This window comes from Branchiostoma lanceolatum, chromosome 6 (assembly GCF_035083965.1).
Source record: "Branchiostoma lanceolatum isolate klBraLanc5 chromosome 6, klBraLanc5.hap2, whole genome shotgun sequence".
In the NCBI taxonomy this organism is placed as follows: domain Eukaryota; kingdom Metazoa; phylum Chordata; class Leptocardii; order Amphioxiformes; family Branchiostomatidae; genus Branchiostoma; species Branchiostoma lanceolatum.
The window spans coordinates 17,595,218-17,620,321 of record NC_089727.1 but is presented as its reverse complement, the minus strand read 5'-3'; the positions used below and the strand labels follow the sequence as shown (position 1 = coordinate 17,620,321).

Below are 25,104 nucleotides of genomic sequence, written 5' to 3'. Positions count from 1 at the left end.
TGCCATTTGCACTAAAGCCTCAGATAGTGTATATAACTCTAATGACACAACCTATATACTTATAGAGCAAAGAAGTTGACAAATTCACTGATTATTTTATGACAGGGTTGAAGACAAAGGTTTGTTCTTGTATATCATGCAATAGACATGTACGACTGATTTTCAATAAAAAAAGGAATATTTTTCACTTAGATGACCAATCTGAATGCCAATTGTTGCAGTCATGTAAAAAAATGGCATATTTGATATCAAATTTGTCTTTCTGTACAACTGTAAATTGGAAAACTGTAATGGCGTAATTTCAACTGGAACCTTCTTAACCATGTCCGTGCATTCATTTTGAACACCAAGGAGAATTCTGGGATATGTTTTGTACAGTGCCGCCAGAACGAAGATTTGTGGTCATTAATTTCAACTGACGACACCTAAAATCAGCACTTCACTCATTTCTTCTTCTTCAAAATCTTAAGTGTACTTTAGCCAACTGAAAGGAAATCCCTTCCTGACTTAAGACGCAGATATGCATGCAGGAAGAAATCTATATCTTGCACAAAGTGTGACTGTGGCTGTTCTGTTACCGGTGCTAATACAAACATTTTTACAGTAGAAAACAGGTCCTTAAAAAACCAAGAGATTTTCACTGTCTTTGCGTGAGGACATTTGGCATCACATGGGTTGCGTTAAATACATGCACTCTACCCTCCTCCGTTCAATCAAGACCTGACACAAAAACAATTCAGGCAACAAATTCAGTTCGCTTGGATGGCCTAGAATAATACATCTGAAAACAACGACAGCTATTATATTGTACAACCCCTTGTGCTGCCACTAATGTTGATATCGTTAAGTTCTTGTGCATCAATTAATTTCTCTCATTAAATCTGGCATAAAGACTTTTTTTTCAATCATATATCTCTTACAATTTTCCTCCTTGATCTAATGTTCGCCAAGCCTGGTTTCGGTCACGTTGAGTGGAGATGGTTTGTGTTACGGAGACGTATGTAACGCTTAAACCCCCAGACGGACGTGCTACTACGTTGCGCCGTGGTTGGTTGGCTCACAGCATGCCGAAGCCCTTGGCGTGCGTGATGGCCTTGAGTAGTCGTTCTCGTAACTTGTCCTTACTGGAGTACTCGGGGAGTAACAGCACGTTGAAGCACGTGTGAGAGGTGGGCAGCCTGGGGGGGAAAAACACACAAACTTGGATTAAAAACTTTAAGGTAAAACAAAAGGAAGTTCCATACAATCCATAGCCTTTTTGAGGCCGACTAGGGGCAGTGGGTTGTTATCCAGCGTCTCTAGGTCGCGGTATTGGAAGGCGAAGCCCAACCCTCTACTTCCACTGCTTTTTACCTCCCCAACCAAAGTCAGGTACTCATTTTTGTACCTGGGTAGAGTGAGGAAAGTTGTGTGCCTTTCTTGAAATGATATTTCTATCCCACATAACATTTTTGAGGCCGACTAGGGGCAGTGGGTTGTTATCCACCGTCTCTAGGTCGCGGTATTGGAAGGCGAAGCCCAACCCTCTACTTCCACTGCCTTTCACCTCCCCAACCAAAGTCAGGTACTCATTTTTATACCTGGGTAGAGTGAGGAAAGTTGTGTGCCTTTCTTGAAATGATATTTCTATCCCACATAACATTTTTGAGGCCGACCAGGGGCAGTGGGTTGTTATCCACCGTCTCTAGGTCGCGGTATTGGAAGGCGGAGCCCATCCCTCTACTTCCACTGCCTTTCACCTCCCCAAGTCAGGTACTCATTTTTATACCTGGGTAGTGAGGAAAGTTGTGTGCCTTTCTTGAATGAAATGATATTTCTATCCCACATAACATTGAGTCTAAAATATGTCCCAAGTCAAACAGTTGATTGAGAAGTTACTGTAATTCTACATTAACCTTCTTCTAGCTGCCAAACTCAAGACGGTTAAGTTAGTAAAAAAACCTAACTTATTTGAAACATTTCCATCAGAAAACTGTAGCCTTCCTACCTTAACCATCTCCCTGCTGCCTAACTCCACAACCATCACAGATTTGGAATCAAAAGCCACCCTCGGCAGACAAAAGGTTAAGACAGTACAGATCTGTCTCAAAATAACCCTTTTGAAAAACATTTCCGTCAACAACAACTGTATTTTCACATTATCCTTCTTTCTCCTGCCTATAACTCCACAACCATCACAGATTCGGAATCAAAAGCCACCCTCAGCAGTCAAAAGGTTAAGACAGTACAGATCTGTCTAAAAATAACTCGTTTAAAACATTTCTGTCAACAACAACTGTATTTTCACATTAGCCTTATTTCTCTTACCTGACTCCACAACCACCACAGATTCGGTATCAAAGGCCACCCTCGGCAGTCAAAAGGTTAACCCACCTGTCAGAGTCGGGTCCGTTCCTGGCGATGACCAGTTTGAGTTTGGACAGCCCCCCTACAGGCACCCTGTCACTGCCTGTAGCAAACATCAGTAACTGTTTCTTCTCATCCTCACTGAACCCATGCACCAGCTCCCAGAAGTCCCTGGGGAAAATAAGAGGTAATAGATGAGCTATTATTTCAAACCTGGGCCATTATAATGTTCTATAGGGATGTTTTGGATCGGGTGATATACATAGAATACAACACGGTGTATTCCGTATCACCCGAGGTACCAGCCCGACCGCGGGTCTGATTGCCCGACGGCCGTAGACCGGAGGGCGATCCGACCCGCGGGAGGGCTGGGACGGACCGAGGGTGATGCGGAATACAACGTGTTGTATTTATTTATGTCATACCTTGGTCATACCCTCCCGAGAAAACGCACATTTTAATGCGGAATGCGCCAGAAGTTGAGGGAGTTTTGTGTCCTCGACCAAAAAACTGTAACAAGATTGATTCCAACCTCCGAATCCGGTATTCGAATTTTCGACGGCGGTGCAACTGGTGCGCTCGAATGCATTCTAAATGTTCTATCATGTGTGATACAACTTAGAACCCCATGTGATACGGAAAATTATCACCTGGTCCGAAACACCCGTATCGAACGTTATCGCAGCCCAGGTATGACAAAATTTGGGTTATCACACAGGCTTCTACTTGTATCACACCGGTCTTCCATAGAATACTGTAGTTCAAACATACTTTGTGTGCACCAGTACCACCGCGGTCGAAATTTGAGATCTTGATTCCAACATTTTGAATTACTATTCTAATTTACAAATGTAAGATCAAGCATGCTGATTCATATGTAGACAGTTCCTTACTTGACAGTTTGGGAGTCCCTAGTGAAGCCTCCATCATAGTCAGTGCTCTCTTCAAGTGCCTTGAAATCAAAGTCCTGTGGACACAAAGTCAACATCAACTGCTTTGTTGTCTGAAAGAATATCTTTAAACCTGTAGCTGATGTTCCGCATACATGATAAACTGTTACAGTATTTAAATGTATAAAAAAAAAGTATTTTCCGACAGACAAGTCCACACAAAAATGCAATAAAATTCTGGGAACTTTTGCAGGTTGTATATCATGTGCCCTTTTAATCATGATGCCTGTACATGTAGATACCATAAATCATTCAATATTTCTAGTCGCTTTATGTTCTTGCTTTTCACAACATAAACATAAACATTGCTTCAGTTGCATGCAAACAACTTCTTTCCTCCCATATTAATTTACAGTACCGTGAATTAATTCATTTTCACAGTACGAGGGAAAGGGAGGTTTTCGTAGTATTTGAAGCCAAATGACTTACTCAAGCAACTGGATAACATTTTTAAACAGTAAAAAGTTTCAGACAGCATCCACTGTCTTTGGTCAGTGACTTATTACCTGGATGTCTAACCTTCATCAACGTAGTGTATTAAATTTGTGAAACAATTCTGTACTTACAGTAGTAACACAATGGAAACGCATATTCGCTAGTTCATAATTTCGCGGTGGAGAGGTCACGGCAAAAACCGCGAAATTAAAACCACCGCAAACATTTCAAGGTTCGCAATATGCCAATTCTTAGACAAGGTTTTCTACAACTTCTAAGAAACCTGTACCTACCGGACAGCCACAGATGAGCAGTTCTATCTCCTCGGGGCGGAAGAACTCTTCCAGTGGGGACTCGTCGGTGACCATGTGGAATCCCTGCCGGAAGGCGTTGAACTGCTTCTCTACGGACTTATTTAGGATGTAGTCTGCATACAGGTCCACATATTCCTGCAACAGGCACCACGGGCAGGGTGTTACATGTAGCTAGCTATGCGTCCATGCATCTTTTGGACGCAATAAACTAAAATAACAAAAATTAGATGTCCTCTTTTTTGCAGCTGGATTCCATTTCTCTTGATAATTACATACCCGCAACACATGTTACTGTGTGACAGTGTTACCATTGTTTTTTCATCCTACCAGACACTGGGATATCATTTGCATAATAAATGGAAAACATTTATGATATGCCACTCAAAAAGGCTAACATCAGTCGGTGAAGGTATGGGGTCGTGGAACTCTACTGTGAAAGTCTGATGTATCGCTTGTTTAGAATTTTGAAGTTAGCTAAAGGATTAAAAACTGAAGTTCTTAAGAGAGGTAGTAGGGTTTGAAAGTACGTTTTGCTTACATTCTACTTTATTTCTGTTCACCTAAATTTCTAGGTTAGATGCAACAGCGCACCTTTTCCCAGAAATGAATTTTGAGCCCTAATCCTGACAAACCGAAAACAAAACCTCCGTGCAAGGCAAAGATAATAGAACCACTTCTGAGCCTCACCTGTCTATTGTCTACAGTGACAGGCACGTTGTTGCCGTTCTCCTTCAGCTCGTGTGTGGAGCTGCCGCCGAACAGGTCCGACATCCCCACACAGAAGGTCGCCATGAAGTCTTCCTCCACATCCCCCTCATACTCCAACATACTCTTCAGACTCTGGTACAACACCTGTATAGACACAACACAGGACAGGGCGATCAGAGATGGCAGACTTCACCCCCTCATACTCCAACATACTCTTCAGACTCTGGTACAACACCTGTATAGACACAACACAGGACAGGGCGATCAGAGATGGCAGACTTCACCCCCTCATACTCCAACATACTCTTCAGACTCTGGTACAACACCTGTATAGACACAACACAGGACATGGCGATCAGAGATGGCAGACTTCACCCCCCCCCCCCCCCCCCCCCCCCCCCCCCATACTCTCTCTAGCAGAACATATAGAAACTGCACTGCTAACTCTGGCAGAACATACAGAGACTGCACTGCTCCCTCTGGCAGAACATACAGAAACTGCACTGCTCCCTCTGGCAGAACATATAGAAACTGCACTGCTCCCTCTGGCAGAACATACATAAACTGCACTGCTCCCTCTGGCAGAGCATACAGAAACTGCACTGCTCCCTCTGGCAGAACATACAGAAACTGCACTGCTCCCTCTGGCAGAACATACAGAGACTGCACTGCTCCCTCTGGCAGAACATACAGAAACTGCACTGCTCCCTCTGGCAGAACATACTGAAACTGCACTGCTCCCTCTGGCAGAACATACTGAAACTGCACTGCTCTCTCTAGCAGAACATACAGAAACTGTAGTGCTGAAACATACATATGTACTTCTTTGCTGTATCTTTTACAATGGACATATCATTTAGTACAAGTCTTTATCCCTTTCAAAAGAAAATTAAACAATTGAAGAAGAGTCCTACATAATATGAAAGTACTTACAGGATGGGAGTCTTGCAGGTCTAAAAATGTTCCCTTCTTAGCCATGAGCTTGCGATACGCCACCATGGGAAAGTGGACGTCCAGGATGACGTTGTTGTAAATGGCCAGGCCTAACACGATGCCTATGAGTTTGAACTGGGCGTCGGTCTCAAATGACGAAGGGTTGAACCAGTACATGTGTGTCTGCTCATCATAGATGAACATTCCTGTCAACAAACAAACAAACATCAATATCTCCCTGAGGGAAAGTTCAGCTTTCTCTGAATCTAAATTTCCAAAATGATATCAAGCTCTGAAATTAGTCCACTTTACAATATTGACTCTTAATATCAATATAAGTACACCTGAATTGCCAGTTCATAACATTCTTAATTTGACTTTGTAAGGTTCAACCAAATACAGGAAATGAACGGGAACTAGTGTTTCATCATTGCCAGATGTATGTTAAAGAAGCTTATATAATTGCAAAAAATGTGCAAGAATAATAGTCAAAATTTACTAAAAGACAGTAAAACAGTACTTGCAGACTGATAATTTCTACCATGATGACCTACAGCTTTGTACTATAACCATGAAACTTGCACAATAATACATGTATATCTACATCCAGTCTTGTACTGTAAATCTTGAAATGTTTGCGGTGGTTTTATTTTTGCAGTTTACATGGTGACCTCCACACTGTGAAATCAGTAGACCACAAATATGCATGACATTTAAAACACTGTAAAAACCTTCTTTCTCCTCCTACTGCAAAATTAAATCCCAGCTAAAATAAATGAGCTTACAGTACTTACCATAGTCTGGGTTGAAGATCTCTTCCACGACCAGCTGAAAGAACTCCTTGGACACGCCCCCCTCGTCGATCCCCTGCTCCCCCTCAAACTCCACGTACAGCTGCTTCTTCAGGTCAGCTGGGTTCTCCATAGAGATCATCTCCAGCTGGAACATTAGCAAATATCAATAAGATAGTTCACAGTTTAAACTGTCAATGTGCGGTGTTGAAGGCCCCTGAGACATCAACAAAACAAGACTGGGCATTGTATTAGTATGGCTTCAAATCTATGGCATGTTCACAAGCTTACAGCCTGGTTCATGTAAATGATCTCTACATGTATGTACACAGTCTCTCCAAGTGGAATATATTACTGTAAATGGAGAAATCATTTGTAATTCTTGGGAAAATGACAGCGGAGACTGGTATTCAAAATAAATGGAGAAATGTTCACACTGGTTTCGTGTTTGCGATTTTCGCGGTGAACCCTTTACCGCGCACTTAAAACCACCGTGAAAAGCCGTTCCATTGTGTGACTGTAGCACTACTATTGTTTCAAACGCGAACTCAGAAACACTACATTTTCTCCTGACTGCGAAATTAAATCCCAGCGAACATTTCTGCAGTAATATTTTCAAAATTCAAATATCAATAGAACATAAAGTTATATCTTTGGAGACAAGCTTCAACTGGAACATCATTTAAACAGAAGAATCGCATCCATAGACACAGATGTTACCACATGTAAGTATTCAAACTTACAAAAGGAAAATGATGAAAAGACAGGATTTTAAGATCAAGAATAGAAGAACATGAAACTGAAAAAAGTCAGCTGGTAAACAGTGGTTAAACACAACCGAAAAAACTGGAAGCCAACTGATATTCATAACAAACAAGAAACTAGAATTCTTGCAAACTGCAGTCACAATACTATACCATTAGGCTCACCCCTGAGGCCTCGCCAAAAAACAGTTACTACCTGTGAACAATAAAAAATCAAGAAGAACACTTAACAACAGCAATGAGTTACGTTGAGTAATACTTACCCGAACAAGTGCATCGTCGATGATGTGGTCTCTGCGCACCCTTAGTTTGAGATACGGCTGTACAACCTGGCCCTGTACAAGACTGTACAGTACCGTCATACGCCGCTCGCTGAACATGCGTACTCTGTTGTCGTAGTACAAGGCAAGGCTTTTCGTCGCCGGCGTTAGAACGAAGGGATAGTTCAAAAAGGAGAATCTGTCCTCCAGTTGGCTCTTGTAGTAGGTGTAGTCCTTGTCGACCTCTAGCTGCTCGTTGAGGGGTTCGTTGTGGAAGTCCGTGAAGGGCAGGAGCGGACAACGACAGTTTATGACCCGCGCTCCCACCTCCTTCTCTAGCACCTGCAACGGCGTGGGTTTCCTCTCCTGGTTCCCGTCCTCAGACTCCGACGAGCCATGCCTCCTGCGTTGTAACGACACGTCCGGTTCGTCCGTGTCCCCCAGTTCGACCTCCCCCGCCAGAATGCTCGCTATGTAGAAAACGCTCAGCACCTTCGCTGCGCACGTGATGGCCGACTCGTCGTTCACGAGATGAACCCGCGAGAAACTCCCGCTCAGGACCTTGAACGTGATGAGCTGCTGGATGGTCTCCACGAGTCCCCGCAGACGCTCCGCGCTGTAACTCGAGAAGAACCTGGCCAGACGCGCCTGCGCCTTGATTGGCAGCTGGCTCATGGCTCGACAGAAGAGCGGTAACGCGGTCTCTAAATACTCGGGACTGTGTAGGTTGGGGTTCTCCAATATTATAACAAACAGGTTCAGGTATCTCGGGTCCTGCTGATACGCACAGTGATACCGCAACTCTAGTTCCACATTGGGGGACAGAGATATGAGTCCGTTCAACAAGGCGTTTTCCACGCCGCTGTTGTTGTGCCTGAACAGGGCGGCGTACGACCTCCTGACGGCGTCTACGTCTATGGTCAGCTCGTCCTCCTTGTGGATCTCCTTCTCGGACAGTTCTCTGTCGTGTTTCTCGATCTCCGTGCCGGTGTCGGACGCCTGCGTTTCCGGCTGGGCCTTGCAGAAGCTGTGTTTGAGGGCCTCGACGCTGGAGAAGACCTCGCCGAGGGTGCGTATGACGGGGGAGAAGCTGCCGTCCTTCTCACAGCCATCTAACATCTCCTGTAACCCCGTCTCGGTCAGGAACTTGGGTTTCCTGGCACCTGGAACATACGTAAACAACAGGTAAACATGGGCAGGTGGAGAATGAACACAGTTCGAAAATTCTGAGTAGGATAATAAAACATGTACACATTATCATAAAATGAAGAACTTTATTGCGCGACTATTGTAGCAGGTACAAAGTATGGCAACAACAGTAAACATAGAACAAGACATAAGTATGGAATAAAACTATTCACTACAACAAAATGACTATCTTAGGTTTTACATTATTCAAGTTGGGCTATATTATCATAGAGAACCAATCACAAGAGTAGAAATTGGCCAAATATACAGAAAAACATGCAAGAGGAGTTAGCTTATAGTCTGCTATATTGGACCCTCTCTCTGTAGCCGACTCCCTTAGCATACTTTTCACTCTATTTGGCTAATTTCTACTATTTTCCCAGCCGTCCACGGGGCCTGGTAGAGGCTAATAACAGTGCACCACATTAATATTGCCTAACTTCAAGCAAAGGCTGGCATCAAATCAAGGCATTAGTTGCACAGATACTAAAACAATTTTGATATACCAAGGACATGATATTGTTTATCTTAACACAAAATAAACATGACCCCAAAGTAAATCCATTATATGCTAGGAATCCATAACTCACGTATATGGTCTCAAAGACATGATGTACACATTACTTGCATCATTCATGATTGCAACATACATGCCGAAATGTTAGCTTTCAGCTCTTCTAAATGCACAGGGCTCCAATTACTAGTATTTTTTTTTCTGCAGACTTTCACTGGTATACATAAAATGCACCATACTGCTTGGAAAGTAGATTTTATGACATATGGAACAAACTGGTGACAATTTTATTTTTTCTGTCAATCAAGGTTAGGGCCTCTTTACACCTACGACATTTTATAGTCGTGCGATCATCGTCGTGGGCGACGTCGCCGGCGACGGTATTTTTTGGCCGTCTAAAGACGATCAAAACAATCGTACGACGGCAATAAACGGCAAATCCTCGAAATGTCGTGGGACCACCTCGGACCCAGTCGCACGACGTTCAGCGGGGGGCCTGTGGCTGTGTTTTTCTCGTCTAAAGAAGAATCGTCGCCGGCGACGGAAGTGGGTGATATGCTAATAAGCCTACAGCGTGCTGTTTCCTGTCCGGGAAGGAAAGTTTCTATCGTTTTCTTTGTAAATATGCATGCAGTTAGCAATGGAAACATATTTTTCTCATCCGAAACCGGTTATTCCGGCGCGACGCCCTGCTACCAGTGGCTACTTCTAGTATGCCCCTATTCCTCGATCCCCGGGACATCCCCCGCGGCGGCCACGAACTTGGGTTAAATCCCGTCCATCTCTGTACCAGCCTCAATCTCTTTCTTTGTTGAGCACCGTTCTCAACTTCTCATCTGCAGGGCAACAGTTGTTGCAAAGTCAGTAAAAGCTTCATCTTTTGACGAAAAGAAGCGGTTCCCCCGCCATTTTGAATTTGAGTGCAAGAGTTCACTTTGAGTCACACGCGCACATCAATGGAATTCTGCGCCGCGGGGGTCCCATGATATTTCCTGACCGTGTGTCTAAAGAAAACCGTCGCCTACGACGATGATCGTACGACCTTATAACATTGTAGGTCTAAAGTGCGCCTAAGACATCATGATATAAAAGATAACAGTTACTTAAGCAAATGAATAGAGTTAGGAAACAGATGTTTCAGGTAGTATCCACTAATGTCACTGACAAAAGGTAGTGAATGCAACCTGAAACGCCTGACCATTTTCAAAATCTATCCAGTTAAGGTCTCATTCCTGTATTACTCCGAGTGGGTACCCTAAAAGAGTCCGTTGCCCAAAAAATGAACGGCTGCATGAACGTGTGTCTATATCGGTGGGAAATTCCCTTTTAGCCAGCCCAGCTGATATCAAGCGTCAAACTGATGAAAGCTTGTTTGTAACTGAAGAAATTAGCAGGCAAAGTTCGGCAGCCGCGCGCGAGGTCAGAAGTACACAGCCCGGGCATTGTGTGTGAATCGGTCCGGCGCTTACAGCTGGAAAGTGGCTTTGTGGGGGTGTAGCCAAGTGCAGATTGTAATTGCTATCAAAAGAGATTGTGTGTAGTGAAAATGTTGTCAATTTTTTTACATAATCTAGGGTACATGTTCTCAACATGGAATGAAAAACATTGGCACATTTCCTATAGCTTCATTACCAACGCGCCCATGTAAAACACGTTTTATAACATGTAAGCCTATGGGGCGAAAAAACTCATGAATGAGACCTTATTAGTACAGGTACTTGAGTAACTGTTACCGGTATCTTGCGAATTTCATCTGTTAATCTTAGCATTTCACAGGTGGTAACTATCAATACAGTTTATTCCACCCCATAGATAAATTCAAATACATTCTGGAAGGAGACAACACTTAAACTGTGTACAAATAGGTAAATATATCAAAGAAAGTTAAGATCTTAGAACTAGTAGACTAAGTGATAGGTTAAACTCGACATGTTGAATTAGTCATATACTTGTACGTTCGTTAATCATTTTGTATCCCATTGTTTGTTATTTGCATGTATAGCTGTAGAAGACCTTATGAGTCGCTGGACTTTTGTTGTGTCAATAAAGAGTGTTGTTAACACAAACTCACATCCACTCAGAGCAACTGGACCGGGTGAGGTCTAGGTAGACATCAGAAATGCCTACTTTTACACAGCTCAAATCTTACCTGCAGTAACCTATAGCATTTGCAGGAAGCCAATTGGGCATTTTGCATGGGTGGAGCAGGTTTCATACAGACCATGGAACATCTAACATGTGATTGAAAGCTCTTACACGTAAACAGCCACCAGGCCTTTACACTGACTACATGCTTTCACTGCAAATTTACAAATTGCATCTTTGCCCAATGCAAAAATGTGTGTGGACTGTCCAGCACCCAATATCATCAAAAAGAGTCAATCTAAAGCCTGCTGTTTCCAAGATACGATTTCTTCAACACATTGATGTCAGAATACTAAGGTAAAATGAACTAATAAATGGGTGATTGAACAACTTAGTTTTTGACCTAAGCCCTGATTCTGTTATCTACGTAATAAGTCATTTGAATCACAGAGGTAAAATATCAACAAAGTCCATTTAGTATCTTCAAACTTTGAAAAAAAGTATGCAAATCAATATCAAAAATTGCTGTTTACAAAATAAAACACTTTTTGATTACACAGTACATTATAGGAATAGCTCTCCCACTAAAATGTGTACTGTACATGTATTATGTGTACAGATGAGTTGATATATGGGCTGTATCGGACCCTGCACATCCATACATAGTGGTGTCAGGATCAAATTTCAGCTGCAGCTATTTTTGCTACACATCGCTTCGAACTGTCTCCTCACTGTCACTTAACACATATTCCATTTCCACAATCTCTTCATTGAATACTGTTACCAAAAATAAATTCCTTTTAGAAATGGGAAATTTTTCAAAAGAAATGCATGGCACTATCACAAAAGCTTGCCATTGGTTGGAGTGAGAGAATTTGAAAAGTAACTGAACTCTTGCCGGAGCAGTAGACACAGCTGTCCTTGTGGTGCGCAGCTGTTGTGTCGTCAGTCGACTTCTGGTCTGTCCGTTGGACGTTTTCGCCGTTCTCTCCGCCGAGCTCGTCGGCGGCTTCTAGTTCGGACGCAAGTAGGAGCAGGCCCCAGTCGAGACCGGCCCCCTCTGCCTCCCAGGCGCTAGCCATGATTACACTACTAGTACACAAGTCCCCAGACAATAGGAACTACCACCATGGACACCACCATGTCAAAACAGGACATTTCTGGGTCAGAGGTCACACAACTGTTGTGGCCAATGGGGGAGGGGGGCACAGACCTTGTTTTTCTACACGTCATATCCTTTGAAGGATGCGTCATATCCCACCACAGTATGTAGGACACCCACTAAATGGATCATAAATACTATATATTTCCAAGACTGGAACACAATAAGTAATGTCTGCCTACGTGAAAAATCCAAGAGATCCACTAATACATTGTACATACTGTATATAGCAAGTAATACACAGCAAAACTTTATCCTAGAATGCGAACCAACGGCATTCGCGGCCTAGGATATTTGTGGATTGTAGATTGAATGAGTGTCCCTGGTTGTATAGTAACTGGTGGAAAATGGCCGAGGAGTAGCCATTTGCGCTCTTTCTGCAATGTTCAATGTCTTAGTGGCCGACCAGTCTCCCCAATGTACATGTAAGTCGTGTTATTGCAGTTGGGTTCCTACTAGTAACATTTCAGTTTGTAGATGACATTGGCTTTGAATCCTCTGTGTGGTCAGTCTTTTGGATGGACCAGTTTTTGCCTGAGAGTTGAGTGAGGTTTGAAGTTAGTGGCAAGGAGTTTTTCCAACACTCCTCAGACGTACAGAATGGTTATGTTGACCTGTATGTAATTATGTTTCCCTACCCTCTATGGGAATGGCATGTTATGAAATGATGAGGCAGGAAACATTTAATACATGTATTTGCCAGCAAATGCAATTTCAAAATCTGTGTGTGCTAAAAGAAATACGATATTCTTCATGTGGATAGAAACTCCTATATCGTGCCACCGGCTTTGACCACAGAAAGTTTCTAGTCCCCAAAAACTAAAACTATTCAAGAAATACATTTGGCAGCAAAAAATTATCGGATCTCCCACCTTGTTTTTCCGTGCCCGGTAGATTAGACTTGTGGCTTTCTTCTGTACACTGGACCGGCGCCGATATGCTCTCCCGTACCCCGTTGGTGGTCTGTCTGTCGTTTGTGGTGCGTGCAACCTTCCTGGGTTTGGGGCTGCACAGCGGCGCTTTACTCTTGAACAACTCCAGGGCCTGCACAGCTGCATCATTCTGTACAGGAGTCAAAACAACATGAAACATGAGTTCGGAGACCTCACACCTCAAGTCAAGTCAAGTCAATGCCTTTATTTTCCTTCGAAATTCTTGTTCAGCCACACGGCTGCTTTTCAACAAGGTCGAAGTGGAGGGGAGAGGTCAGGGATAAGAGTAAGGACAAAAGAAACTTTTTATATGACATTGTGCTATATGTAGTAAACATCAATAGTCATAAATAATAAGTAGAAATAAATGAATACATACATGATTACATCACCTCCATGAAATATTTAGAGCTTCTGTTAATTTCTCGTTTTATCTTGTCTCATTGATTATGACTGTAATTCGCACAATCTGTTTTAGTTTGAATTATGGTCTTCTCTACCAAAATTACATACATGTATATGTTATATAATATATGTGAAAGTCCTTTCCATTGGCTGAATTCTATGTTTAAATTTCATCATAAGTTATGCAAATGACTTTCACATCTACATAATCAATGTATATATATATCTAATCGCCCGTAGGCCTGAGAGTGATCCGACCCGCGGGTGATGCGGAATACCCCGTGTTGTATTTTATTTATGTCATAACCACCCGAGAAAACACACATTTCAATGACTGAGGAATGTGCCAGAAGTTGAGGGAGTTTTGTGTCCTCGAACAAAAAACTGTAACAACATTGATTCCAACCTCTGAATCCGATATTACAATTTTCGACGGCGGCGCAACCGGCGCGCTCGAAATTTATTCGAAATATTCTATGGAAGCCCGTGTGATACAACTCCCGAACCCTGTGTGATACGGAAAGTTATCACACAGCCCGGAACACCCGTATCAGGCCCAGGTATGACATAAAGTGATTTACACATTTAACCTACACATGTCACAAGTCTGAAATTATCATGTACCACCAAAGAAGTATAATGGAACTTTTGTATTGATTATGCAAATTAGGCCCTTATTTGAATAATTAGCATCTGAGTCATAATTACTATTGGAGCCTGTCATAGCTTCAAACCATGTTTAGCTACGTTGTTTTCCCCCAAAATCATCTAAACAGATTGAAATCAATAATGGTGATTTTTCCTGGCGAAATATACTAAATACGACCCTTGAACTTTATGTTTCCCCGCAAAGGTATCGTACAAGCACTTCGGAGCTGTCCGGGTGATGTCGCCAACACCCTATCATATGGCTACGTCCCGATATCACTCTATACATTGAATTTCACAATATCGGTATCCGACATTGTAACCAATATTGTAAAATTCACTGTATAAACTGGGCCTAAGTCTCATGCAATGGGTGATGTTGCTAAAATTCCCTCAGACTTGTAATGTAAGTTGTAGGCAAACAACCACCTGCACAGTGCATATGTATATGCAAAGCAGTGTTTCCGCCAGACCGCGACTGAGAGGCCGTCCACTTGGGGAGGGCCGTACCGCGAAAATTAATTGACCGTACCGCGAAGATTAATTGACCGTACCGCGAAAATTAATTGACCAGGAAAAGTAACTGATTGTTGTGATCAGAAAAGACTTTGTTAATTTTTCAAAATCAATTTGTTACGAAGGTCGCTATAATACTGCTTCAATCGTCACAAAATGCGATCTATATTGACCAGAAGCGCCGGAAGTGTAAAGGGGTTTTCCCGCTCTGTGGTCACGTGACATCTTGCCGTCAACCAATCAGAGCACAGGTTTTTATGACGCAGACCAATCAGCGCTTAGAACCTTGCATATCAATGAGCTTAAAAACATGGCGGACGGCCCGGGACGGGGCAGGTTGCGGCTCGACTTATGTGAATTCATAGGGAAAATTACGATTTATCTACGGTACATATGGAGAATTTTCACGGAAAAACATTCAAAGGAATATATATTGTGTCGAATACGGTCAGAAATGATGGCGAATCACGGCGAATCGCGGCAAATCACGACGTAGAGGCTGAAATGCACGGGCGAAATTCTTGTTTTGTTTAAGTTTTTCCTTGTTTTCTTCGATGACTTTCTTCGATTGAGTCTTGAAAAACGGGTTTTTAATGAGATCACCGTATGCCAAAGGCACCGACATCGATTCTTCGCAAGCTTAACAATAGCAACAAACAAAAGAGTGTGAATGTCCAACGACATAGAGCGTCCCCACGCCCGCAGTAACAAAGAAAAACAAAGAAATTATGTTGACCTCTCGTATTTTTTTTCCGATTTGTCTTTTTTTTAAAGAGGACGGCCTATGTCTGAGTTCAGGCCGTCCAAAGCGACATAAGGCCGTCATTTGACGGGAAGACGCCCCTCTGGCGGAAACACTGATGCAAAGTACTTCTAACCTTGCTGAGTGGTGGGAAGCTTCCACTGGAGGCGCAGGACTGGTTACTGCAGGTGGTGTTACCACACCCCTCTGTCAGCTGGTAGTAGTACAGCTCAATTTGTTGTTTCACTGCTGCTCGCTTCCTACATAAGGGAGGTATGGTTTACATTGTAATTCTGTAGTATTAGCTCTTCCGCTACTGGCAGTTGTTGAAAGACGCCATTTTTGCTAAGTATACTCTACTTTACCCGGACGGGAGAACTAGCGCATCCCCGTCTTGTATGACAGCCAACGAAAGGGTATATCACCCTGTAAGGGGCGGTATAACCCCATCGTAGCGAAAGCTAGGTATACCTCTTAAAAAAGCTACTTTCACATAGCATCAAAATTGCCCAAGACTACAAGAACTGATGAAATGTGGACAGGTGGTCATTATAGACAGAATTCTTAATCGTTAATGCCTGTGTCAATGGGAAAAATTGGCACCACCAAAAAGTGGTCCTTATGTAGAGGTGGACCTGAACATACAGTTTATGAACTCTCTCATTTCAAAAGAATACTATCTGACAGTTCCAAACTAAGGCATTAGCAGTTTCGTTATTCCTGTCTTTCAATTGTTCCTACTAGTATATCAAACCCAAGTCATAAAGCAATAAAAAAGACATTTATTTTAAGTACAAGTTTTCTGTTGGAGGTGCTTACATGTCAGCGTCTTCTGGTTCTTCCTCTGTACTGTAGAAAGAAAACAACGAAAAAACAAGGTTTAACTTAAGGTTTCATCAACTTGTAGTACAGTACTAGGAGTAAGGACAATGTTAAACTTATGAACCATGCTAAAGCATTTGTAGATTCTGTATCTGTATCTATAGTGTATAGCTGGTATAACCACCCTTTGTCATAATACATGTACACCTGCTTAACCTTTAGCACCCTATTCTCTATTGTTTACAGAGTTAGGCAGCAGGGAGAAGGTTAAATTGTGGAGTTGTGGTGGTTTTATGTTCGGGGTTTTCGCAGTGAGCGCCACCTCATCACATGAACATGTGCTCTTTCCTGCATTGCGTAACTATTGTTGTTTTAACTGCAAACTTAAAACACCACAAATACAATGTACATCCACCACATAAATGTCATAATTACAATATACTGCAATCAATCTAAATTCGTTTTCAGATCGTTGGGACTTGATTTTGCAGGAGGGGGTAGAAGTTTGAAGGTGTTTGCAGTTATTTAAGTTTGAGGTAGAAACAATCGTGGTAACGCAATGCACGCATCTAGAACATTTTCCCGATGTGTGAATACTTCGCGGAGACAGGCCATTTAGCTGGTGTGTTACGCCTAATGGCGGTTATACCGGCTATATAGATATAGATAGATAGATATAGATAGATAGATATAGATACAAAAACCTCAAACATAAGATTACATGTACAACCACTGCAAATGTTTAATGATTTACAGGAGGGTCTGCATGCCCTTTTTCGTGAAGCGTTACGAGCGATTTTAATTCACCGTTAATCGTTACCGGCCGCCCTGAATTTACCGTTAAGCGTTATCGGTATATTAATCGTGAAGCGTTACTGGTCGTTTTAATTCCTCGTTAAGCGTTATTTGTCATCCTGAATTCAACGTTAAGCGTTATTGAGTAATTCTTCGTTACGCAGGAAAAAGCATTTCAGTGGGTCAAGATTTCAAAATTTTCTCCAGGGAGCACACGCCTCCGGCGAAAATATGTCAGTAGGGCGCCCCCCCACAAAATTTCAAGCTGAAACACGAGCTTACTCTTCAGCAAAATCCCCCCCTCAGAATGCAGGAAATAGCGTTTCAGAGGGTCAAGATTTCAAAATTCGCGCTCGTCATCGTGATCACGAAATTTCCTGTCGCCGCCGAACTTAAAGCGTTCGGAGCAGGCGTGCGAGAATGGCATAGCGTAAAAGGTCTCCTGCCACAAGATCAGGACGACTAGTGGCAAAAAAACGTCGTCTTCAGGGGTATCTCATGTTCTAAAAATGCTGAATTTACCGTTAAGCGTTATCGGCCGGCCTAAATTTACCGTTAAGCGTTATCGGCTGGCCTGAATTTACCGTTAAGCGTTGCCAGGACCCCCCCATGCAGACCCTCTTACAGTACTTGGGTCCCTCATCTCCAAGCAGATGTTGGGGTGGTGAACGATTGGTCAAGCTTCATATCATATATATCTCTCATAGCTTTGGAGCCTAGAAACAGCAACAGAAGTCTGGCCATCATAAAACATATCAGAAACTTTCACCTCAAACATCTGCTTTGAGATAATTAGTTGAACCAATGGGATGGTCTGCAAACGGTCATAATTTTCCCACTTGTTGATACCACATTTGAACTGTACATAGTGGGTGTGGCCATTGAATGATTGACACTTGACATTACCACATGCTAAAGATGACTATCATATTCATTTACTCCTTATATCATAAAGATCTTTCGCGAAGGAAAGGAAAAGGCCATATCTGGAAATCCCCAGAAAACCTCTGCTTTCACTTCCACATCTCTTCCATTTAGTTGATGAGTCTCTAGTATTCAAATGTATCATTCACACTATATAAAAGCTTATTCAGCAGCTAATATTCTTATCTAAGTTAAATTAAACATTTTGGTTCAATATCTCTTGTCTGATTTTGCCTACGTGCATGTTGTGTTGTCGCACTAGTCTACTGTATTTTGCAGGGTAACGCAGTCATCGGCATAGCAGCACATACCCAGGTTCCAAGCCTGCCGGGAAAGCCGCAGCTTGCACCGCCTCCGATTCCTCCTTTTTGCTCATAAGATCGCTCCGTAACAGCCTGACGTTTCAAAGCACCCCTCCAGCGCACGAAGGTCGCACGTCATGAGCGTCTTGTGTGTCGTACGACAAGAAAATCTTCTTGTCCCTTCGTCTGGTTTCTGTCTTCTGCAGTACGTCCCCAGTCGTTTACGGCGCATGCGTACGGCAGTTCATCAGCAACCGCCATTTTGGATTATTCCACAAAATTATAGGGTAGAAAATTGTTCAGATTAGGAGCAAAATTAGAAACTTAAAAGATACAACTAGGAAGCAAATTATGTTTTTCTGTCTAAAAAAATTATTTTGTTTCATATCTAGAATTATTTTAATCCAATGTCAAGTTTATCATTTTTGCATTGTCATCCCTCCATTTTCATCAGTAACATCGGGTCAGGACTATACCATACATATTATAGGGGGGTTAAATCATGATATTCTCGTAGAAAATATTGAAAAATTTCTCACAAACTTGAATTATGCCAAACATATGAAATATAGTAACAAAATATGTAATGATTGTTAGATTATTGTTGATTAAGCATATTTGAACTGTAGTAAAAAAAAACAGAAGGAAAAGAAAAACATCACCCCCCATAGGAAGCGCTGGATTGTCCCTTTGGCAAAACAGCAAGGTTTGAAGAAAATGGCGACCGCGATGGAAGTTGACCCGCCAGCGAGCACTTCTGGTGCCTCCAGCAAGCCTGCACAGAAACGTTTCGAGGTCAAAAAGGTGCGTCGGTGTAAAAGAAAGTCTTAAGACTTCGGAGGGATGAATTATTTGTACAGATGATGTACTGTTGGGACATATCAAACAGAATGTCTTTGTCCATAATTTCGCCCCCTCCCCAACCTTTAGCTTGCTGCGTGCTCGAAAATAAACTTGATAAACAAGTTGTAGTTGTATGTTAGTTCTTCGCGCTATTTTAAGATGATTTGAGACTACTTCGTTGGCTTGGAACCAATGACGTTCCAACTACTACATGGCGTGGTGTGGCGTATTATGGTTAGAACATTCGGCTGTCAGGCAAGGGGACCCGAGTTCGATCCCGGGCTGCCCCTGGACATGCGCCCCGACGTTGTGCCCTGGGGAAAGGCACATAACACAAATTCCTCACTTCAGTCAGTTGTAAATGAGTACCTAGCTTCAGTTAGGGACGTCCCTCAGATAGGACCTTAAAATGGAGGTCCATGTTTGGGGAGAGCCACACCCCGCGCACGTAAAAGAGCCCACCACACCTTTCGAGAAAGAACCGGGGCATGCCCCGGTGCGATGGTCCGAATCTAACAGTCAGTATATAGGCTACAAAATCTTCAGCAAGTTGAAGTTGGTAGCCTCAAAATGAAAGAAGAACTAAATAGAGTGTGGCTTTGGTAGAAAATGTAAAATCCAGAATTCTAGTTTTATGTCCATAGCCATCATAGGTAAAGTTGTACATATCCTCTTCTTTTTGATCAGTTTATTAACATCTTAACTTGTCCTAATTTCAGTGGAATGCTGTTGCTCTATGGGCCTGGGGTAAGTTTCTTCACTCTTTCATTACTCAAACTTTTGATCTGATATCTAAGTGATGAAATTCAAAACAGAATCCAATGATTCTTGCATACTTTTCTTGCATAATTTCCGTATTTCACACTCCATTGGCAGATTAAGGCTTTGAAGGGTTAAAGTACATGTAAGAACATGTTAAACAGTGTACTTCTTTGTTCAGTTTATCAATATACAGTGACTGTGTACTTGTGCTTGCACACTATTTATGATTTTATCCGTATGATTTTATAAACCCGATATGATGTTGAAAATACTAGTGTCCTGACTCCTGGTGCTTTCCAGTTTTGCCATTTTAAACGGCTGAATTTTTTTTTTTTAAGAGAAAGAATCCCTACCTATCAACCCTAATTCTTTCACTGCCATAACCGGAAAAGTAGAGCTGTGTACCTAAACAAATTTTAGGTACAGGTACAGGTACAGGTACACGGGTTTAGGTACAGGTCCGGACCTGAACCTGTGTTAACTACTTGTTCGGAAAATGCTAGATTTTCAATAAGGACAAAAGCATGTTTGAACTGGTAAAAACATAATATTTGATTGTGCTAGGTATTATTTTTATGAAAACACAGATGAAATTTTGACTCCAGCCATGCAAATGTGTTTTCTGTGCTTTAGAGTTAGTCTCCAACCAGACCCAATAGATTGCAAAGACCGTATCCAACTGGAAGAAGGAGCTTATAGTGCAATCTAAGGTCTGGAACAAGTCGGTCTGAACAAAGGCTATTAACATCTAATTGTTACCTAATCAAACTGTGCTTCTGTAAGTGAGTTTATTACTCTCTGTCCGCACGGGCGTGCGGCGCCATGCCGGGCTGACACCTCCAGGCCGCGACTGAGAGGCCGTTCACTTGGGCAGAGCTGTACCGCGAAAATTAAACTTCCCAGGAAAAATAAACTAAATGTCGCCAACAGAAAAGACTTGGTCTCTTTTTCAAAATCAATCTGTTACGAAGATCGCTACCAAAACTGCTTCAATCGTCACAAAATGCGATCAATTTTGACCAGTTACGTCGGAACTGTAAGGGCAATTCCCGCCATGTGGTCACGTGGAATCTTGCAGTTAATCTCTAGTAATAGTGGCTTGAACCCGAAACAGTAAACATTGTCTACGAATGTTTTTGTAAGAACGGTTTTCCATGATGCCACAAACATCGCCGATGGGTGAAAGAAACTGCTATTGTGAGAGCTTTTTACTAGGCTCAACCAAGGCGCGAACCTCCCACTGGGACGTGCGCGGGTGACTGGGCTTGGTCATAAAAAGATTAGTACCCCGGACATTCGTACGGCTGTTAGCATTACAACGAGGAGGGGCAGCGGCACCTTTATTGAATAGAAATGCTCCGCCCTGTTTGAGTTGTAGCAGACCTTGGGTTGGCTATGAAAACTCCTTCTGCCTGTTGGATACGGTCTTTGCCAACCCGTAGGTCTGCTTGGAGACTACTTTAGAGTGGCTTTAGAGCATTGCCACGGTAATTTCATAGTAATTTTATCTGTCAAAGTGGCCATCCCCTGAGTCAGGTCCAGTACCCGATACAGCAGGGTCAGGTATTTTGGACCTGTACCTAATTGATTGTACCCGGTACTGTATCGGTACAGTGTACCTGTACACAGCTCTAACGGAAACACAACATTTATTCTGAGACCTACATGTAAGTACCGTCATGTTTTACCATGCTGTGTTTTCTTTCTTTACTTCAGACATAGTTGTGGACAACTGTGCCATCTGCAGGAACCACATCATGGACCTTTGTGAGTAATGACTTGAAGAAGAGTTTTTCTAAAATCCAAACTCACTCACTCACTCTCTCACTCATGACCCATGACCTCAGTGGTCGTAGGGGCGTCATGACAGCCAGCCGCAGTGATAAAATCCAAACTACTTTATATAAATGTTAGTGGTGGCTTTCAGGGCTCGAAATTAACTATGTCCCTATGTCCCGAGGCCACTAAAATTTAGGCCGGGACAACTGAAAAATCACTTTGGGACATTTTTGGGACAGTAGAAAAATAATCAAGTGGTCCCTGTACATATGCAGTACTATCAATATAATATACAAAATGTTGAAATTTAACAAAGACAAGTTGAAAAAAAAACACATTTTTATTCTTCCCATCTTCCACGTGTTACTTCATATGGTACTGTTACTACAGCAAGACAGACGGAAATAATATTTGGTTTGTCTTTGTTGTTGTCTAATAAAAAATTGACAATTAGTATACACAGCAATACTGTACTCTGACTGGGCTTTATTGTTGCAATGTTGTTATACATACTTCCTGAGAACAGGGTTCGGACAGTCCATCCTCACTTCGGGACAATTGAAATTTATTTTCGGGTCAATGCTGGGACAGTAGGGAAAAAAGTTAATTTCGAGGCCTGGCTTTGGTTTTGCTGATTTTGCTATAAACTATCACCACGAGAGGTTATCCCAACTGTGATCTGTCTCTGTGTAAAGGTTAGAATATCTGTTTTTCCAGGCATCGAGTGTCAAGCCAACCAGGCGTCGGCTACTTCTGAGGAGTGCACAGTGGCTTGGGGAGTCTGCAATGTAAGAAGTCTCCTCATTGGCTACTATGTTGTCATGTCTGTTGGTACTTATTTCTTTTTGATGAATATTTCAATGAAAGCTAGACACTACTAGTATTGCTAGATTATGTTTTGAATGGAAAATTCTATATCATGATTCAGTCACAGTCTAGTCCTTTTCAAAGTATGTAACATTACTCAGTATGACTCTGATATACTTTCTCCAGCATGCATTCCACTTTCACTGCATCTCCCGCTGGCTGAAGACACGGCAGGTGTGTCCCCTGGACAACCGAGAGTGGGAGTTCCAGAAGTAAGTGTCGTCTGTACTCGTACATTGTCTTTGACCTTAGAGTGTTCGCCTTGTATTCAGACGGTCTGTGGTTCAAACCCCAGCCAGGTCATACCAAAGACTTTATCAAAATGGTACATAATTCTTTCCCTGCTTGGCACTCAGCAGTCTCATGAGTTGAGAATCTCATAAGTGTTGAATGCTAAGCAGAGAAAGCAGTACTCAGAAAGAGTATGGTAGTTGAATACACTCAACTACCAGTGGCGTAGCCATCTACTGTAGTGGCCTGTGCGGCCCAAAGGCTATGGAAATGGAGATGGGCACCACCCCTATACATTGAAAGGTGTGGGATGGATTTGAAGTAACTTGACATGCCTTTGACATGGTAATGATGTTTAAGTAAAAGATTTAAATCACCTTTGGGCTTTGGAGTTTCCATTAAGCTGTTCTAGATCTGTGGAAAAGCAGAAACATGACCTCCTGTTCAAACAGTGGCAATATTGTACTTAAACAAAAACAGACTACAGTACAGTCCTTTCTGATGTTGTTAAACAAGGAAGGAGGATATAATGTAAAGCATAGCCCAACTGAGAGGTTTAAAGCTATTGGAAGCCGATTTTTAAAGTTTTCTTTGTCTTTTTGCAGGTATGGACACTAGAGATGGGCCTATGGAGAAGCATCTTTGGTGTGGAGGAAGATGCTTTAGTAGTAGCGTTAAACATTATATAAAACACACTTTCATGTACAAACTCTAAAATGCCTTTTGTCAGTTTCATTGGGTAAAAAAAACTGGGGGGTATCAAAAACAACATGAAGACAAACTTGCACTTTTTACTACAGTTTGAGTCTAGGGTGTAAGCGGATATTGTGCATGCATGGGTATCATGGTTATTTTTTTGTTGTTATTATGTATGACTATGTATTTGCTTTACCATATGTTAGTGCTTGGGTATCTACTGTAATGAACACCACACATGAAAACTTGCAACATGCAACATTGTTCGTTTTGAGGGAAATAAAATGTTGATGATGAACATTGCCTTGTTCCTGTTTGTTTCTTTCTCGCCCTAGACTAGTGGTGCGTACCTAAACCCCGGACCTGGTCCTAACCTTTAGGTTCAAGTACAAAAAAACCTAAACATCTGGAATCAAGTCCGGACTTGAAAAAAATCTCTCGCTTTTACACTCCTTTTTGATTTTAACCATCTTAAAGCTTCCTTAGATCGTGAAATTTGCACCGTAAAAATATGAAAACATTGCTGTTTTGTGTTTATAACTGAACTTCTGCATTAATTACTGACTGTATATAATCCTGCATATTATAGTTTTCAAATTGCATGTAAAATATATGCTATTTTACATGAAACAGAAAAAAAATTATTGAATTCGTAGCACACATATTCCATTGGTTCAAGTCCGGACTTTCAAGTCCGAACCTGAACCTTAACCTCTTGACTCGAGTCCGAACCTAAACTCGGGTTTAGGTACACACCACTACCCTAGACTAGTAGTGACAACATAGGCACACCCATTGTAGGACATCTTACAATATTGATGTCGTAGAATTTTCAAGAAGGCTGTGACAGAACCAACCGCAGACAAGGATCTAAGGCAGCATTTTCCTTGACAAATTGTGAACAAAGTGGCGTCTGTGTGGCACAGTGGCGGAGCATCCGGCTATGAACCAATAAGACCCAGGTTCAATCCCTAGTGGAGTACCCAGACATGTCCGGACATGCACCCAGACGTTGTGCCCTTGGGAAAGGCACTTAACACACATTTCCCATGTCCTAAGCCCAGCAGTAGGGTTTGGGTTGGCGTTAGCAAGGGGCATCCAGCCGTAAAAACTCTTGCCACAAAAAAGACTTGCACTTGATGAGGAGTTCTGGGGCTTCCCCATCCATGTGCAAGCACGTCCAACCTCCGTATGATGGGGAACAAAAGACGTTAAATTGGAAAGAGAGAGAGAGACAGCTGAATTTTGCACGACCATCCCAGAAATACCCTCAGTTTACGACTACAAGTGTCGCGTGACATGTGGTGTGTTACACCAAAGGGAGGTTATACCGGTACTGGCTATATAGATACACATACGGATGCGACCAGGCCCAAAACAACTTTGGGTA

At 42.3% G+C, this 25,104-nt stretch overlaps 2 protein-coding genes across 3 annotated transcripts; one reads left to right on the top strand and one right to left on the bottom strand.

The window, feature by feature from the left end:
• Positions 1-527: 527 nt before the first annotated feature.
• LOC136436933 (ubiquitin-protein ligase E3A-like) lies at positions 528-18,774 on the bottom strand. Of its 2 annotated transcripts, XM_066431340.1 has the most exons (12): positions 18,546-18,774; positions 16,513-16,542; positions 15,830-15,953; positions 13,323-13,512; positions 7,505-8,664; positions 6,481-6,625; positions 5,687-5,892; positions 4,733-4,897; positions 4,025-4,180; positions 3,240-3,313; positions 2,374-2,517; positions 528-1,178 (listed from the first exon to the last, which is right to left on the bottom strand). In XM_066431340.1, exons 1-12 carry the CDS (start codon positions 18,608-18,610, stop codon positions 1,058-1,060), a joined length of 2,580 nt encoding a protein of 859 aa, XP_066287437.1. In that variant the 5' UTR covers positions 18,611-18,774; the 3' UTR covers positions 528-1,057. The 2 variants fall into 2 exon arrangements, with proteins under 2 accessions (XP_066287437.1, XP_066287438.1); XM_066431341.1 differs by lacking the exons at positions 13,323-13,512; positions 15,830-15,953; positions 16,513-16,542; positions 18,546-18,774 and adding an exon at positions 12,181-12,492.
• Positions 18,775-19,206: 432 nt separating this feature from the next.
• On the top strand, positions 19,207-24,014 carry LOC136436934 (RING-box protein 1). Its single transcript, XM_066431342.1, has 6 exons — positions 19,207-19,340; positions 20,099-20,126; positions 21,858-21,908; positions 22,638-22,708; positions 22,914-22,999; positions 23,624-24,014. The coding sequence occupies exons 1-6, from the start codon at positions 19,254-19,256 to the stop codon at positions 23,634-23,636; spliced, it is 336 nt and encodes a 111-aa protein (XP_066287439.1). The 5' UTR covers positions 19,207-19,253; the 3' UTR covers positions 23,637-24,014.
• The last annotated feature ends 1,090 nt before the right edge of the window (positions 24,015-25,104 follow it).

What these genes read in the sequence shown, in the direction of transcription:
- LOC136436933 (XM_066431340.1), bottom strand. Translation starts at nt 18,610, where the DNA reads ATGAGCAAAAAGGAGGAATCGGAGGCGGTGCAAGCTGCGGCTTTCCCG. An exon ending in CCGGCAGGCTTGGAACCTGG is followed by an intron (nt 16,543 to 18,545) that starts GTATGTGCTGCT and finishes TTCTTTCTACAG; the next exon opens with TACAGAGGAAGAACCAGAAG. An exon ending in AGGGACTCCCAAACTGTCAA is followed by an intron (nt 2,518 to 3,239) that starts GTAAGGAACTGT and finishes TATTTTCCCCAG; the next exon opens with GGACTTCTGGGAGCTGGTGC.
- LOC136436934 (XM_066431342.1), top strand. Translation starts at nt 19,254, where the DNA reads ATGGCGACCGCGATGGAAGTTGACCCGCCAGCGAGCACTTCTGGTGCC. An exon ending in GAACCACATCATGGACCTTT is followed by an intron (nt 21,909 to 22,637) that starts GTGAGTAATGAC and finishes CTGTTTTTCCAG; the next exon opens with GCATCGAGTGTCAAGCCAAC. An exon ending in TGGCTTGGGGAGTCTGCAAT is followed by an intron (nt 22,709 to 22,913) that starts GTAAGAAGTCTC and finishes TACTTTCTCCAG; the next exon opens with CATGCATTCCACTTTCACTG.